Below are 16,691 nucleotides of genomic sequence, written 5' to 3' on the forward strand. Positions count from 1 at the left end.
TTATTTCTGCCCCTCCGCCCTACTGTGAGTGTGGCTCCCACATGATTCTTTCTATGCAGACTCTCCTTGTTGCCTTCATCCCCCAGTTCAGCCTATCCAACCCAATACTGCCCTCACTTCCACAGGGACTTTGGCTTTTAATGAACTTTGTGAGCAATGTACAGTATAAAAAATGGGTCCATTTTAAATGTGATCTTTAAAATGGAGTGCAAAACAAGAGGCAAAAGTAAACCCAAACACATTGGAAAGCTTACAATTCAGTCAATAAATATGCTTATTTCAATTCATATTTTCCATTAATTATAAACTCAGGGAATGGTCACTTCTCACAGAAGTGTGAAAGTAAAGATTATGTTTCTCATGCTAAGAAATTCATAATATCAATAACACAATATTATAGTATATAAGCTGAGTTATGATAAAACATCAAAGATCTGATAAACATAGGGATTAAGAAGCATCTTTGCCTTAGACTCTGGGCTTGTGATTCAGTGGTTCATCACAGATTTAGTGGTTTACTTGTCTTACAAAGGTAAGACATCATTCTTGGGGCCTTTGAAATGTATTGACTATTATCTTTGCTCAATAAAATAATGGATAAATCTGTATGCATTACTACCTATTACAAATAAAATCCTAAAGTATCCCAACATGCTTTTAGCATGAACATTAATGTGACAATTCTCAAGAGGTGAAATGGGTTCATGACCTCTGGTGAGGGATAAAATGGTTCTTGTCTCAGAGTTTTGAGCTATGCGCTGTTATCTCCCTCTACGGTACTTGTGTTGAAAGCATTTGCAAAGAGAAAGTCGGTGTGGATCCACTATATCACTTATTCACTTAACAGGTTTTCCTTAGTTTTGTCAGGAATGCAGTTAAGAGTGTGAAGAACTGAGTGAGACTGATTTGCCAGCATCAGATTACTTTGTTCCTGGCACCAAATTTCTATATTATTCACAAGTCTGCCAACTGCTTAAGTACATTAAACTGAAGGAGTTCTCCATTTGTGGGGACCAATTTTGAAGGGAATTCAACATATGAGGGAGAAAGGGACATAAGATCTGGGGGAATTAGTTACAAATCTTTATTGCTCTATTTAAGACATTAAATCACACATAAGTTTGTGAAAGATCAGATAATAAATGTTGAAAGTTCAGGTTTGGGAATGAGCTCCCCTGTCCAGGCAGACATGTGCAGTGAAAGGATGTGGGCAGGGTTCCTCGATGCTGGTCTTACCACTGTCCATGTCAGGACACTTCTCCACTGTGCGAGGCTGCTCTGAGCGCTACAGATGCCCGGCCTTCAAAAGTGACTTTACCTTCAAGTAACTATGACAACCCGAACCATTACCGCACACTTTCAGATACTGTGGTCGACCCCCTCGCCCCAGTCTCAAACGGACTGTGGGTCCATGGCTACAGGGGCCACACAGGTGCTCTGGCCGCGGGCTGCACTCTCTCCAGCTCTCTGCAGACGCACCCCATTGCCTGTTAAAGGGGGATGGCCCCATGGAAAGCTGTCACCAGCACTGACAAAAGCTCTGAAAACACAGCTTGACACAATCATCAACTTTCCTAGTATCAGGAGTCAACTGGTTCAAGCTCTCAGTGCATTTCTTGACTCTCTCTCCTTTCCACTCCATCCATTTTCCCTCTGCCTTTATTCAGTCCCTCCTCCTCCTCCTTCTAGCCCCTGCCATAATCTCCCCAAAGGTCTGCTGGTCTCCAACCATCCCCCACAGCGATCCTAAGGTGAAAAGCTGGTCCTGTTTCAGACCTTTCAAGGCCTCCCACTGCCTTCGCTGCCTTTGCGATTCCCCCCTGCAGGTACACAGGTCTCTTCTGAGCTGACTTGCAGGTCACACTCCCTGTCCTCACGTCTCGCCATCCCTGCCTTGCACTCTAGGCTCCAGCCCCACTGGACCTCTGACAGACAGCTCTCTCCTCTCTACCCTTGGTCACAGTCCTCTCTCTCAGCTGCTCAATCTCTTCTTCACCTGCACACTGCTTCTCTGGCCAACTCACAGCCAACCTTCCCATCTCAGAATGCCTCCCCAGATCGCTAGGCTCTGGTGAGATCTCTGGGCACTCTTCCATTGCATTGGAAGAGTACATTTGCTTGCCTGCTTCACTACAGTGCAAGATTCCTAAGGGCTGGAACCATATCTTATTCATCTTTCTATCTGCAATGAGAGACCAGGTGAATCAACAAGTGACCGGCCAATCAGAATTTAATAGATAATGAAACTGAGGCCAGAGTCTACACAACTAATTGGCAGGAAAACTGGGACTTGAACTCTGATCATATTCTATCAAAGAGGGATTAGAAGGGTCATCCTTGTATAAAAAGAACAGAATATTATGTTTGTAAGGAGACAAGCAATTTTTGTTAATGCCACTCACTAATAATCACACATTGTAAAAAGAGTGTCATTAATCTATCAAGGTTGTAATTTATATGCAGTAAAATTACATTTAAAATTTTCTTACTTTTTTCAAGAGTCTGTTTCTAGAAATGGGTGCATTTACCTGAAATGAAAACACCTAGGAGAGGTTGAAATTCAAATCCAGTTGGTTTCTGGCAAATATAGTATATATTACTGCATTTATGTATATTCCTATAAATACATATGTGTAAACATATACTACATACATATATATTCTTCATTAGTTAAATTCCCAGGGTTCGTATAAGTTCCTTTGGATTAAAAGTTCTCAAATTCCTCTGTAAGAAGAATTACCTGTATTACTGTTAAAAATGGAGATTCCTGGGCTCAGATCTAGAATCCATACTAGAGTCTAAGAAACTACTTTTTTAAAAACTGAGGTGAAATTCACGTAACATAAAATTAATCACTTTAGTGTGTTGAATCAGTGACATTTAGCACATTCAGTGTTTGGCAGCCATCACCTGAGTAACTATATTTTTAATGAACACTCCAAGGGGGCAAGTGGTCCCCAGATGGCATACTGCACCTTAAGTGCTCCGATGATGACAACAAGAAATGAAGGAGCCTCAGGGGCCTCCTCCAGACTATAAAGAAAGATTTTTAGAAGCGTCCTTAAACATCTAGACCTAAAAAGAAAACATGCCTTTGTGTCTCCCTTTCACTAAATAACATGTGATACGAAGAAGCTAGTGTATGTCAGGGTTTTCGATACTATCGGATTCAACAATTACTTGTTTGAACATACCCAGGATTTTTATGCTTGGAAAGAAGAGCAGTGCCCAGTCAAGTAAAGTGAGAAAACTGGAAAAAATGAATCACTGCTCTATAGCCAGCCAGAGTCAGGCCTTGTTTCCTTGGGTTTTAATCACATTATTAAATTCCACTTCAGGCAAAGAAATTGTCAATAAACACAGAGAAGTCTCCAGAGGAGGAACTGCAAATTAGGTTTTCCTTATAGTCAAACTCCCTCTAAATATAAGTGGAAATGGTTATTCTGATGTGAGTTAATATAAATACACAATAGCTGCAGAAAGATGTTGTGATCAATTGTTGCTTTCAAGGTTTTAGAATCAGTTTTCCTAGTTTCAATTTATGATCTAGTTGCTCCAGAGTAAGTTCTAATTTTAGCTCATGTTACTCAGGATTAGCCTTGTGTGAAGATTCCTGGGATTAATAACTATAAAGCTCAGCTCTGGGAATAGGGGCACAAGTTAAAACAGTATCTTCCTAATAGCTACTAGTGCTGCTTCTCTTAACCAATATTCTGCCAAAATAACATAGACAGATCTAGGAAAGACTGAGGGCAGAAGGAGAAGAGGGCATCAGAGGATGAGATGACTGGACAACATCACGGCCAACACACATGAACGTGGGCAAACTTCGGGAGACGGTGATGGACAGGGAGGCCTGGTGTGCTGCAGTCCGTGGGGTTGCAAAGAGTCAGACACGACTGGGCAACTGAGCAACACAGACACAGAATGAGATGAATGACATCACACTGCCATGAGTTAGAATGAGATGAAAACTCATTACAAGGTAAGAAACCAGGTCTGATAGACAATCTATTCAAATGCCAGAGAGAAGCCTGGAGAAATGTCCACAAGCTGTGCAGCTAGAGAAGCTGGAATGAAGAAACAAGGGCTGGTCTACCCTGCTTGCCTCATGACACAGAGCCATCTACCTATCTGAAAAGAAGGACAAAGGCAGCCCAGGAGGGGAGGGGACGGTGCTGATTTTGGACATGATCGGAGAATTACTACCTCCCCAACTTTCTATCTGTAGTTAGAGATCACAGCTCCCTAGAACACTGAGCAGAAGAAAGGGCCTGGCAGCAGGGCACACTACCTGGGCAAATGCCCCTCTAATTAAAGCCCTGAAGGTATAGAGACAGGAAGAGTCTGGTGGTGGTGCCGAAGAACCAGGCAGCCCAAAGAGAAAAAAATACCAGTTAGGTCAATCAGGTTCACAAGGGTGTAGAAGACTCAATGCCTGAAAAAGTGAAAGTCACTCAGCCATGTCTGACTCTTTACAACCCCATGGACTATACAGTCCATGGAATTCTCCAGGCCAGAATACAGAAGTGGGTAGCCTTTCCCTTCTCCAGGGGATCTTCCCAACCCAGAGATCGAACCGGGGTCTCCCGCATTGCAGGCAGATTTTTCACCAGCTGAGCCAGAAGAGAAGCTCCCAATGCCTGAAGGCCACTGGAAATAGAGTGAGTTGCGTGCAGCAACTTGACCTCAAGTTACAGATCTGAGAAGGAATTAATCAGGGGACAATGACCGGAGGCCCAAGAGACAGCCATGCACTCTAGATCCTCTGCTGCTTATACTCGGAAGAGTACATAGCTGGTAATCACTTACTATAGAAATGAAGGTTTTAGAAAAGCTCTATTCAGAAAGATTCAGGAAAAGCATGGGTATATGAATAGAAGTGTAGAAAGCTAAAAAGCAGAAATCAGGGACAAGAGGATGAGACGGAAGGAAACTGATGACATGGAAAAGCACAACTGATTACATTTAACAGGTATTGGCCTCAAGTTGATCTGGGTTTGAATTCTTCTCTTCCATTTCTAAGATGTGTGGCTCTTAGCCCATTTGGGTGCAAACAAAATACCACGGACCTGGTGGCTTAAAAGAAAACAGAAATGTATTTCTCACAGTTCTGGAAGTTGGAAGTCCAAGATCAAGGTGCCAGGAGAGTCACGTTCTGATGAGACTCCTCTCGTTCCAGAGTCAACACCATCTCACTGTGTCCTCAGGTGGAGGAAGATGCTACTGATCTCTCTGGTGCCTCCTTTAAAAAAACACTAATCCCACGCACGAGGTGTCCTCCTTCACAACCTAATTACCTCCCAAAGTCCCCACCTTCCAACACCATCATATATGAATTTGAGGTGAATACAAACATTCAGACCACAGCATTAGTCTTGGGCAAATCACTTAACTAAGTCTAACTTTTGGTTTCTTCATTTATAAAATAGGAATAAAGAAACTTATTTCACAAGGCTGCTTTGAGCTTTAATGCACAACAGTGACAAAGTACAGGCGAAACCCAAGGACAGCCTGGGCATGCAGGAAATATTTAAAAAACAGTAGTCATTATTATTACTAACAAGCTTAGAAGGAAAAAGAACTGAATGAGCAAAAGAAAGGATTGCAAAGACACTAAAACCACAATTAATAATAATCTCCACCGAAGATATTAAAGAGCTGAATTTAAACTGCAGAAATGTCCAACTGGTAATGCAGAAGAGCTCCAGAAGACTGAGAAAAGATGAAAAACTAAGGCTGATGAAAGAAAAGCTGAGTCAGTAATTCAACTTACTAATTAAAGACATTTTTGAGAAACAAATCAAGCAGAACAAAAGCAATAAGCTAAAATAGGAACAAGGAAGACTTCCTGAAGTGAAAAATAATCTCAACATTCAGATCAAAGGGCTCACTGTATTTCAGGCAAAATTAATGTTAAACTATTTTAAAGACCCACTCCCCTTAGATATAATTAAGCAAAAATGTAAACTATGGAGATCATTTTTCTAAGCCTTCTAAAAAGGTTCCAGGGACCAGAAGGATCTTTCAATCTGTAAAGTGTTCCAGAACATAGAAAAATATGGAAAAAATCCAACTTATATCATGATATGTGTATAAGCAATACAACAAAACCCGACAGAGAGAAAAGAAACCTCCTACTTCATTTGCACTTTTAAATTTATGCAAATATTCTAAATAAAACCATAGCAAACTGTAATTAGTAGTGTAATGAAAATACATGCATACTATAAAGTTGGATTTACCCAACAGGTAATCCAAGTCTTTGCCCTAACCAGTGTTGCCAAAGAGGCTGAAGTTGACACTTTCTGTGAAGACCTACAACAACTTCTAGAACTAATACCAAAAAAGATGTCCTTTTCATCCTAGGGGATTGGAATGCAAAAGTAGGAAGTCAAGAGACAGAGTAACAGGCAAGTTTGGCCTTGGAGTACAAGATGAAGCAGGGCAAAGGCTAACAGCATTTTGCCAAGAGACTGGTCATAGCAAAAACCCTTTTCCAACAACCCAAGAGATGACTCTAGACAAGGACATCACCAGATGGTCAACACTGAAATCAGATTGATTATGTTCTTTGCAGCCAAAGATGAAGAAGCTCTATACAGTCAGTAAATTTAAGACCCAGATCTGACTGTGGTTCAGATCGTGAGCTCCTTACTGCAAAATTCAGGTTTAATTGAAGAAAGTAGGGAAAACCACTAGGCCATTCAGGTGTGAAGTGAGTCACTTGGTTGTGTCCAACTCTTTGCAATCCCATAGACTATACAGTCCATGGAATTCTCCAGGCCAGAATATGGAGTGGGTAGCCTATCCCTTCTACAGGGCATCTTCCCAACCCAGGAATCAAATAAGGGTCTCCTGCATTGCAGAGGGATTCTTTATGACCTAAATCAAATCCTTTATGATCATACAGTGGAGATGATGAATAGACTCAATGATTAGATCTGAAAGAGTGCCTGAAGAACTTTGGATGGAGGTTCATAACACTGTACAAGAGGCAGTGACCAAAACCATTCCAAAGAAAAAGAAACTCAAGAAGGCAAAGTGGTGGTCTGAGGAGGCTTTACAAATAGCTAAGGAAAGAAGAAAAGCAAAAGGCAAGGGAGGAAGGGAAAGATATACCCAATTGAATGCAGAGTTCCAGAGAATAGTAAGGAGAGATAAGAAGTCCTTCTTAAATGAACTATATTAAAAAAAAAAAAAAATAGAAGAAAACAATAGAATTGGAAAGACTAGAGACCTCTTCAAGAAAACAAGATATCAAGGGAACATTTAATGCAAGGACAGGCATGATAAAGGACAGAAACAGTAAGGATCTAACAGAAGCAAAAGAAATTAAGAAGTGGCAAGAATAAATAGAAGAATTATACAAAAAAGGTCTTAATGACCTGGATAACCATAATGGTGTGGTCACTCACCTAAAGCCAGACATCCTGGAGTGTGAAGTCAAGTGGGCCTTAGGAAGCATCACTACAAACAAAGATAGTGGAGGTGATGGAATTCCAGCTGAGCTATTTAAAATCCTAAAAGATAATGCTGTTAAAGTGCTGCACTCAATATGCCAGCAAATTTGGAAAATTCAGCAGTGGCCATAGGACTGGAAAAGGTCATTTTCCAATACAATCTCAAAGAAGTGCAATGCCAAAGAATGTTCAAATTATTGTACAATTGTGCTCATTTCATGTGCTAGTGAGGTTATGCTCAAAGTCCTTCAAGCTAGGCTTCAGCAGGATGTGAACTGAGAACTTTCAAATGTGCAAACCGGATTTATAAAAGGCAGAAGAACCAGAGATCAAATTGCCAACATTCACTGGATCATGGAGAAAGCAAAGGAATTTCAGAAAAACATCTGCTTCATTGACTATACTAAAGTCTTTGACTGTGTGGAGCACAACACACTGGAAAATTCTTAAATAGATGGGTATTCCAGACCACCTTACCTGTCTCCTCAGAAATGTGTATGCAGGTCAAGAAGCAACAGTTAGAACCAGATATGGAATAAATGACTGGTTCAAAACTGGGAAAGGAGTACAACAAGATTGTATACTGTCACCCTGCTTATTTAACTTATATACAGAGTACATAATGCGAAATGCCAGGCTGGATGAAGCAAAGCTGGAATCAAGATTGCTGGGAAAAATATCAATAACCTCAGATATGCAGATGATACACTCTAATGGCAGAAGGTGAAGAAGAACTAAGGATCTTCTTGATGAGGGTGAAAGAGGAGAGTGAAAAATCTGGCTTAAAACTCAGCATTCAAAAAACTAAGATCATGGGATCTGGTCCCATCACTTCATGGCAAGTAGATGGGGGGAAAGATGGAATCTGTGGCAGATTTTATTTTCTTGGGCTCCAAAATCACTGCAGATGGTGACTGAAGCCATGAAGTTAAAAGACACTTGCTCCTTGGAAGAAAAGCTATCACAAACCTACAGCATAATAAAAAGCAGAGACATCACTTCGCTGACAAAGGTCCATATAGTCAAAGCTGTGGTTTTTTCAGTAGTCATATAGGGATGCAAGAGTTGGACCACAAAGAAGGCTGAGTGCCAATGAATTGATGCTTTTGAACTGTGGTGTTGGAGAAGACTCTTGAGAGTCCCTTGGACTGCAAGGAAATCAAACCAGTCAATCCTAAAGGAAATCAACACTGAATATTCATTGGAAGGACTGATGTGAAGCTGAAGCTCCAATACTTTGGCCACCAATGTGAAGAGCTGGCCCATTGGAAAAGACCTTGATGCTGGGAAAGACTGAAGGCAAAAGGAGAAGGAGGTGACAGAGGATGAGATGGTTTGGTAGCATCACTGACTCCATGGACATGAATGTGAGCAAACTCAGGGAGATAATAGAAGACAGAGAAGGCTGGCACGCTGCAGTCCATGGGGTCACAAACAGTCAGACATGACTGAGCGACTGAACAAGGAGTCTAATGAGAAGAGGGGAAAAACACATACTTAATAGATGAGGAATCAGAATGACCTTGCCATAATGAAAACTGTTGTAAAAAATTTTCTTTCTCCATTTTGTTTTTTCTGTAGTCAACATGTATAACTTTATTGTCAGAAAATTTTAATATTAAAAAATCTATAGAGTTCCTTGGACTGCAAGGAGATCCAACCAGTCCATTCTGAAGGAGATCAGCCTTGGGATTTCTTTGGAAGGAATGATGCTAAAGGTGAAACTCCAGTACTTTGGCCACCTCATGAGAAGAGTTGACTCATTGGAAAAGACTCTGATGCTGGGAGGGATTGGGGGCAAGAGGAGAAGGGGACGACAGAGGATGAGTTGGCTGGATGGCATCACTGACTCAATGTACGTGAGTCTGAGTGAACTCCGGGAGTTGGTGATGGACAGGGAGGCCTGGCATGCTGCAATTCATGGGGTCGCAAAGAGTCGGACATGACTGAGCGACTGATCTGATTTGATCTAATACTTGGAGACTTTAGCCCAAATTTAAATAGCTCCATTTAAGTGTTTTCATAATGTCACAAATCTTAATAATGTCACAATCTATCGTGGCACTGACATAGGGACCCCCGAGCCAGCAGAAGTCCTCTTCATAAAGGATGCCTGGTTCGTACAGACTGCTGGGAAAAAGTCACTCTAGGGACTCACTGCCCAGCTGCCCTGCATAGGAAGGATATCCACTCACATTTACCCAGTTACTGCTTGTTTTCAAGTAAACTCTAAGAACTGTTTGATATCTGAAGGGAGAGGGAAGAAGGCTCATAATTCTTTTTTCCTTAGACACATTTTTCTATCCATTATTACCATGTCTCCACTCTTGCAAGTAGCATTTATTTTAATAAGGAACTGCTAAATGTTCCAATTTATCTTCATTCCATTTATCGAATACCACGTCCTAAGCTTTGCCAAGAGATGATTTTCCTATTGACAGACTTACCTGTGGAGAAGATGAACACCGTGTTGTTCCAGAGCCCGCGTCTTTCTAAGGCCGCGGTGACATTTCCCACTGCTTCATCCATAACGGACGCCATTCCTGCGTAGTAGCGCCTATTCCTATCTTGGATAAAGTCATAGGGCTTCAGGTATTCCTCGGGGACCTGAAGGGGCTCGTGGACAGACTGGAGAGCAAGGTAGAGAAACAGAGGCTGGAAAGAGAATTTGTACCAATCAGTTAGGTGGGCTTGGAAGCATGATATATACAGAGAGAAGTCAATTGGTTAAAAAAGTAATATTCAGACAACCCACAAACTGGGTTGAAAATATCTGTACATCATATATCTGATCAGGGATACGTATCCAGAACATATTAAGAGTTCTTACAACTTGATAACAGAACTCGATTAACTCAATTACAAAAATGGGCAAAGAATTTGAATAGATATTTCTCCAAAGAAGACATACAAACAGCCAAAATGAAAAGATGCTCAACACCATTAGTCATCAGGGAAATACAAAAAAAAAAAAAAAAAAAAAACCCACACTGAGATACTACTTTATACCCACTGAAGAAAAGAAAGAAAGCTAGTCACTCAGTCGTGTCCAACTCTTTGTGACCCCATGGGCTCTAGCCCACCACACTCCTCTGTCCATGGAATTCTCCAGGCAAGAATACTGGAGTGGGTTGCCATTTCCTATGCTCACTAGGATGGTTTTAATTTCAAAACTGGGAAATAAGAAGTGTGAGTGAGGATGCAGAAAAATTAAAACTCTTATTCACCGCTGATGGGAATGTAAAATGGTATAGCCAGTTTGAAAAACAACTTGGCAGTTCCTGAAGTTGTTAAACATAGAGTTACCATATGAGCCAGCAATTTCCCTAGAGAAACAAAAGCATATATGCACACGAAAACTTGTACATGGATGGTCACAGTGGCATTATTCATAATAGGCCAAAAGTGGAAGCAAAATGTCTGCCAATTAATGAATGGATTAACAAAATGTGGTATATTTTCAGCAATATACAGCAATTAAAGGACTATGATGCAGGCATAAAAAGGAATGAAGTAAGGACACATCCTATAACATAGATGTCACTTGAAAACATTAAGTGAAGGAAACCAATTGCAAAGATCACATTTATATGGTTTCACTCATATAAAATGTCCAGAATAGGCAAATCTATGGAGATAGAAAATAGATTAGTGGTTGCCTGAAGTAGTCTGGATTTCTGAGGGAGAGGAGTGATGAGTGATGGCTGACAGGTACAAGACTTCTTCCAGGAGCAGTGAAAATGTTCAAAACTTAGATTGTGGTAATGGTTGCACAACTGTGAGTTTATTATTGAATTGTGCACTTTAAATGGGTGAATTTTATGAAAAAGCTTGAGTTCTAAAATTGCCTAGAAAGCTCTGATTCAAACAAATGGAAATAATAATACCAACAATTCTGTCTCACGTAGTACTCAAAAACCACCTTGTTACAGCCATTTTACAGGTAAGTTAACTGAGAAGGCAATGGCACCCCACTCCAGTACTCTTGCCTGGAAAATTCCATGGACGGAGGAGCCTGGTGGGCTGCAGTCCATGGGGTCGCTAAGAGTCGGACACGACTGAGCGACTTCACTTTCACTTTTCACTCTCATGCATTGGAGAAGGCAATGGCAACCCACTCCAGCGTTCTTGCCTGGAGAATCCCAGGGACGGGGGAGCCTGGTGGGCTGCCGTCTATGGGGTCACACAGAGTCGGACACGACTGAAGCGACTTAGCAGTAGCAGCAGCAGTAACTGAGGCTTAGATAAGCTTTATGGCTTGCACAAATTCATATTAATTGCAAAGCAATTTCCTATCGGAAAGTCCAGTATTACTGTGTGGATATGTCCCAATAGATGGGTTAGCTTTCTGCTTTAGCTGAAAAATAAGTGACCACCTTTTAGGAGAGGTTTAAGCATTGTCTATATTTTCATAAGAAAACAAGTGAACCGTGAGGCCAATTTAATTCCTGGAAACTGAGGGGGGTGATACACTGATTCTATTTTACCTCTGACATCAATTTACAGAATTTAACATTAGCAGTATTCTGGGTTAGCCTCTTCCTTTTAATGAGTCTTTCTGAAGGTACTCTTTTCACCATGCTCCTATAGAATTCTTTAATGAAAACACTCAGGGAGACAACTGGCTCGACCCAAGAAAAAAAACATAATTCTGTTGATATACTTGAGACTTTTAAATCTCATAAAGAATGGGGGAATATTAGAACACAGACTGGAAGGTTGGCTCATATTTCATTCATTACTGTTGAAAAAAATGTTTCAAATTATATATTATACATCCTTGTGATACCGTAATGGGTATACATACATAGAACTCAAATAGACACCCAAGAGAGTATTTTCAGTTCACCTCTTTGGAACTTAGAAATACCTTTTCCCCCAAATCAAAACATTCAAAGTGACTGTTCAATAAGAGGCAGGAGATGGAATGACAACCGTGATAAGGAGACCCTAGGTTTCATGTGTACATTATTTCCATGAGAAGACATTCCAAATTCCAGCCCTCAAAAGGCAACACTAACAGCTCTGACACGGCTTTAGTTCCGCCTCTACTGCCCCTCAACACACGCGCTCTCATCCCACCACACAAGTCCCACCCCAACTCCGTGCTCCTCCAGACCACAGGGAAGGGAATCCCAGCAGATGCTCTGCCCAGCTGGGGAGGAAGGACCCTGGGCTAAGATGTCTGGAGAGGAAAGAATGAGCAGGGACCCCTGTGACTTGGCAGTGCAGTTACAGTCTGAGTCGTCAGCACAAGACCAAGCACCAGCCAAGGTCTGGATGGGGAAGGATTAAAAACTGGAAGGCTACAACAATTTGCAACACACATCAAGTTTTTAAGAGCCAGGAAATGTCACACTAAAAACCTGTTTTGTTTTGTTTTTCTTGAAAAATCAGAACCTCTGATAACTCCAGGCCCAGACAACAAATAGCTGGAGTATGGGAAACAGAGATCCCACCCACAAGGGCCCTCCAACTCTCCAGTCTCTCCACTGTGCTTCACTTTCTTAGGGTAGCAGCCTGGCCCTTGTTTGTGACTCTGATCTGGATTCTCTGCAGTGGGCAGGAGTAGAAAAATTATGGAGGGAGCCCAATGTTTCAGGAGAAAACATGCTTGCCCACATCATTTTGGTCAGTATGGCAGTACCCTTGGTGAAAGAGAGAAAGGGGAAGGAGGGCAGGTCATTTCCAACTGGAAAGTGATCCCTGGCGGTGACAGCTGGAGGGGCTGGTGGAAGAGAGTTCTCATAACCACACCAGGGAAAAAAACAATGATTCTGGGACCACCATTCAAGGGTCTTATAAACAGCTAGAATGGAAATCATTCTACTCACTTGGTTAAATGTAGCAAAAAATTACCTAAAATCTTTCCCATAATTATTCCTTAGTGGCTAAAGACATGGCCACTGCTCTTGAGGGATTAAAATGATGAAACTACAACTATTTCCCCATTTTTCCAGGGGTCAGGCTCCTGTTAGTTCAAACAGAAGAGACAAATCTGAGACAAAAAAGTGAAAACAACCCCTGGGAGATGCAGTCTGCCTTGGCCTGTGATTGTTATAGGCCCTGTAAAGCCCCCCATTACCTACCAACTGCACTTCCCAGGGGGTGCAGTGGTAAAGAATCTGCCTGCCTATCCGGGAGACACAAGAGATGAGAGTTTGATCCTCATCCAAGATCCCCTGGAGTAGGAAATGGCAACCCATTCCAGTGTTGGAAAATTCCATGGACAGAGGAGCCTGGTGGGTTACAGTCCATGGGGTCACAAAGATAGGATACGATTGGGCGACTGAACATGCACGCATCACACACACACATACACACAATACACACTTGTCAGCTAGATCTTCTTAACTAATGAGTAAAGATAAAGGTGGTCCTTGAACAAAAGAAGTTGTCTTTTCCCCATTTCATCAGCAGTGATCTAGGACCATTCAGTGTGTTGGCAAGCAGCCTTGCACACATCACTATGTCTCTGGGTCATCAGGAGGCAGAATGATAAACAGGGTAGCCCATTTAATGAGGAGAGGCCCAAGGGACCACAGTTTAGAGTATTTCCATCCAATATTGCATGGGCTCCCCTGGTGGCTCAGTGGTAAAGAATCTGTACCCTTTTCGGTCGGGTTTGGTATCCTAAATGTGAATCATCACCCGATGTTTAGGTATTAAGTGACAGTACTCACTCCAGTACTCTTGCCTGGAAAATCCCATGGACGGAGGAGCCTGGTAGGCTGCAGTCCATGGGGTCAGTAAGAGTTGGACTCGACTGAGTGACTTCACTTTCACTTTTCACTTTCATGCTTTGGAGAAGGCAATGGCAACCCACTCCAGTGTTCTTGCCTGGAGAATCCCAGGGACAGGGGAGCCTGGTGGGCTGCCGTCTCTGGGGCCGCACAGAGTCGGACACGACTGAAGCGACTTAGCAGCAGCAGCAGCAGCATGACATTATTGCCTAAAGTTATTAGCATATTAAAATGGTGCTAAGGATTCATTTCTGTTTCTCATTATGCTAATTTCAGTGAGGAAGAAAGCCTTATTTTCATTTCTTTAGTATATTTTTCTAATTTAAAGTATCACTTTTAAAAAGCATATGATACGTTTTTAAAGTGTTATTCTTTGACTTTCAAATTAAGACATTTCCTCCCAAACTGTGGCAGGAAAAAGTGAGTGTCTACCACTAGAAATTCACATTTGCTTTAAGAAACTGCTAGTAGATGAGGTGTGTGAGAAAACATTTTATTCTGCAAAGTTTGGGGGGGGCTATTTTTAACAAAATGATATTTTGTGAATGTGTTACTTTCACGTTGTAGTGTTAGTACTAAGGGAATTATCCTGCAGGGGAAAAAAAAATGACATTCGCTCCCAGCACTGTGCAATGGTTATTAGCAATTTCTCCCTGATTCCAACACCATGTTTCTGTTATAAAATAGCTCCAGATGCTCTTTCCCCCTCAAGGGCTCTTTAAAATAGACACATTTTTAAGTCAGCTTGTGGACACTTTGTATTTCTTTAACGATTTCCATCTTAGAGCAAGTTGTCCATGTTGCAGTCTGTAGATAGCACAGAGAAATTAGCACAGGATTAGATTCAATGTTGGAATAAAAGGATGAAAATCCTGGAACTGGTGGGCTGCATCCTTTTGTCGAGAGTGGAAAATGTAAACACCTGCATTTTACGTCTTAAACTTTTGGGGGCTACTACTCAGCTATTGATTATTTCATTCCTTTGTTTCTGCGCTTCACACTTGACTCTGAGGATCCCCAAAAGGCTGGATACTGCTTCAGAATATTTCAGTCATTGTAGGAAAAGGACCACCTCTCACCTGGCAATTTCCATAATGCTGCCATAAGCAGCAGCGGACTCATCACACACCAGTTTGCATGGCTCGTGAGCTCTCAGCACCTCTAGTCTCCCTCTGCTCCTGCGCCTTCGCCCATGGCACCAGTTAAGACAGCCCACCCACCAGGAACGCTTTCAGCCCAGGTGCTTCCTCTTGTCTGCTTACTGTTATGGGCACTGGGAGAGAACACTCTATTGTTCCTTCATGGGAACTAATTTTTACTGTAGGCATATTGTAGTTGTTACACCACTAAAGTAGCGACATACTGTGAACCTGTAGAAGGCAGCTGGCTTCTGCCTGCCCCTCTGTGCTTGGGGGCAATCAACAGAGACGTCATGGCAGAACCACTGATGGGAGCTGGGGGTGGAGGGAAAGTAAGTAACTGATAGGCTCCCACCCCAGCCTAGTAAATCACAGTATTTGGAACTGTGGTACTTCTTCCAAGCCTTCCAGAGGATCCCAGCACGCTGTTAAAGCACTGTATGTTGGAACCATCAGGCTGAATCACACTGGGGCTCGTCACCTCTGGTCGAATCTGAACTGTGAACCTCAGATGGTTGTTAGTGCTCTGAGCTCTCGAGTTAAACACCATGGTTTTAAGTTCTAACTCTGTGACCCTGAACAAGTTCCCTCACTTCTCGAAGCCAGATGGCTTATCTGTAAAATAATGCCCCACCTCAAGCCTCAAAAGACAAGGACCACAGTTCCCTCAAGACTTTAGCTCATTCTTTCAATCTTCAACCGTATATACAACATGCCAAGCATACCAAAGAAAACTAAGAACTGAAGCCAATTATCTAGCAGTTATCTTTCCAACTATCTGAATATTGGTATAGACCTAGAGTTTAAATATGCATATGTCTACATGTTTGAGAGAATGTTCCCATTTCTTCCATCATCCACAGGAAGCATGGCCACTCCAAGTGGTCAGAATGAAAGAATAATAAAAAAACTCAAAAGTGGGGCAAGGCTGAGGACAGATATCAAGAAAGATACTCGATACTGAGCTAGAGGAAACAAAGACAGAGCCAGGAAGAAAACAAGGCCAGAAAGGGAGTCAGCAGACAGGTGCCAAGACTGAACAGGTAAACAAACTGAGAACCTTCAGTAACTGCCAACGAGGCAAAGTGCAGGCAATCAGAAAACCCAGATAACAGTACACATTTTGTAATCTACTGCGTGAAGTTCTAATTTTGAGGGCATGTTAATACAGTTCTTAATGAAACCATATTTTGAGCCTAATATCTGACAACACAAGCATCTGACCCAACTTTAAAGGCATTTATAAACTAAATCTAGAGAATTCAGCTTAAACTTCACCTCAGGAGGTTAACTTTAGTTTGACAAAAAGAAAAAAATGTTAAGGCTAGTCAGACTCTTTTCTCTTT

General features: G+C 41.8%; 1 protein-coding gene across 1 annotated transcript in view; it reads right to left on the reverse strand.

Annotated features, from left to right (window-relative positions):
• Window positions 1-16,691, reverse strand: part of ARSB (arylsulfatase B) — a 180,723-nt gene that overhangs the window by 135,456 nt on the left and 28,576 nt on the right. The window contains 1 exon segment of the mRNA NM_001101175.1: window positions 9,911-10,118. Within this exon segment, the coding sequence (NP_001094645.1) occupies window positions 9,911-10,118 (208 nt within the window).

The sequence above is a fragment of the Bos taurus genome, chromosome 10 (assembly GCF_002263795.3).
Source record: "Bos taurus isolate L1 Dominette 01449 registration number 42190680 breed Hereford chromosome 10, ARS-UCD2.0, whole genome shotgun sequence".
Taxonomy (NCBI): domain Eukaryota; kingdom Metazoa; phylum Chordata; class Mammalia; order Artiodactyla; family Bovidae; genus Bos; species Bos taurus.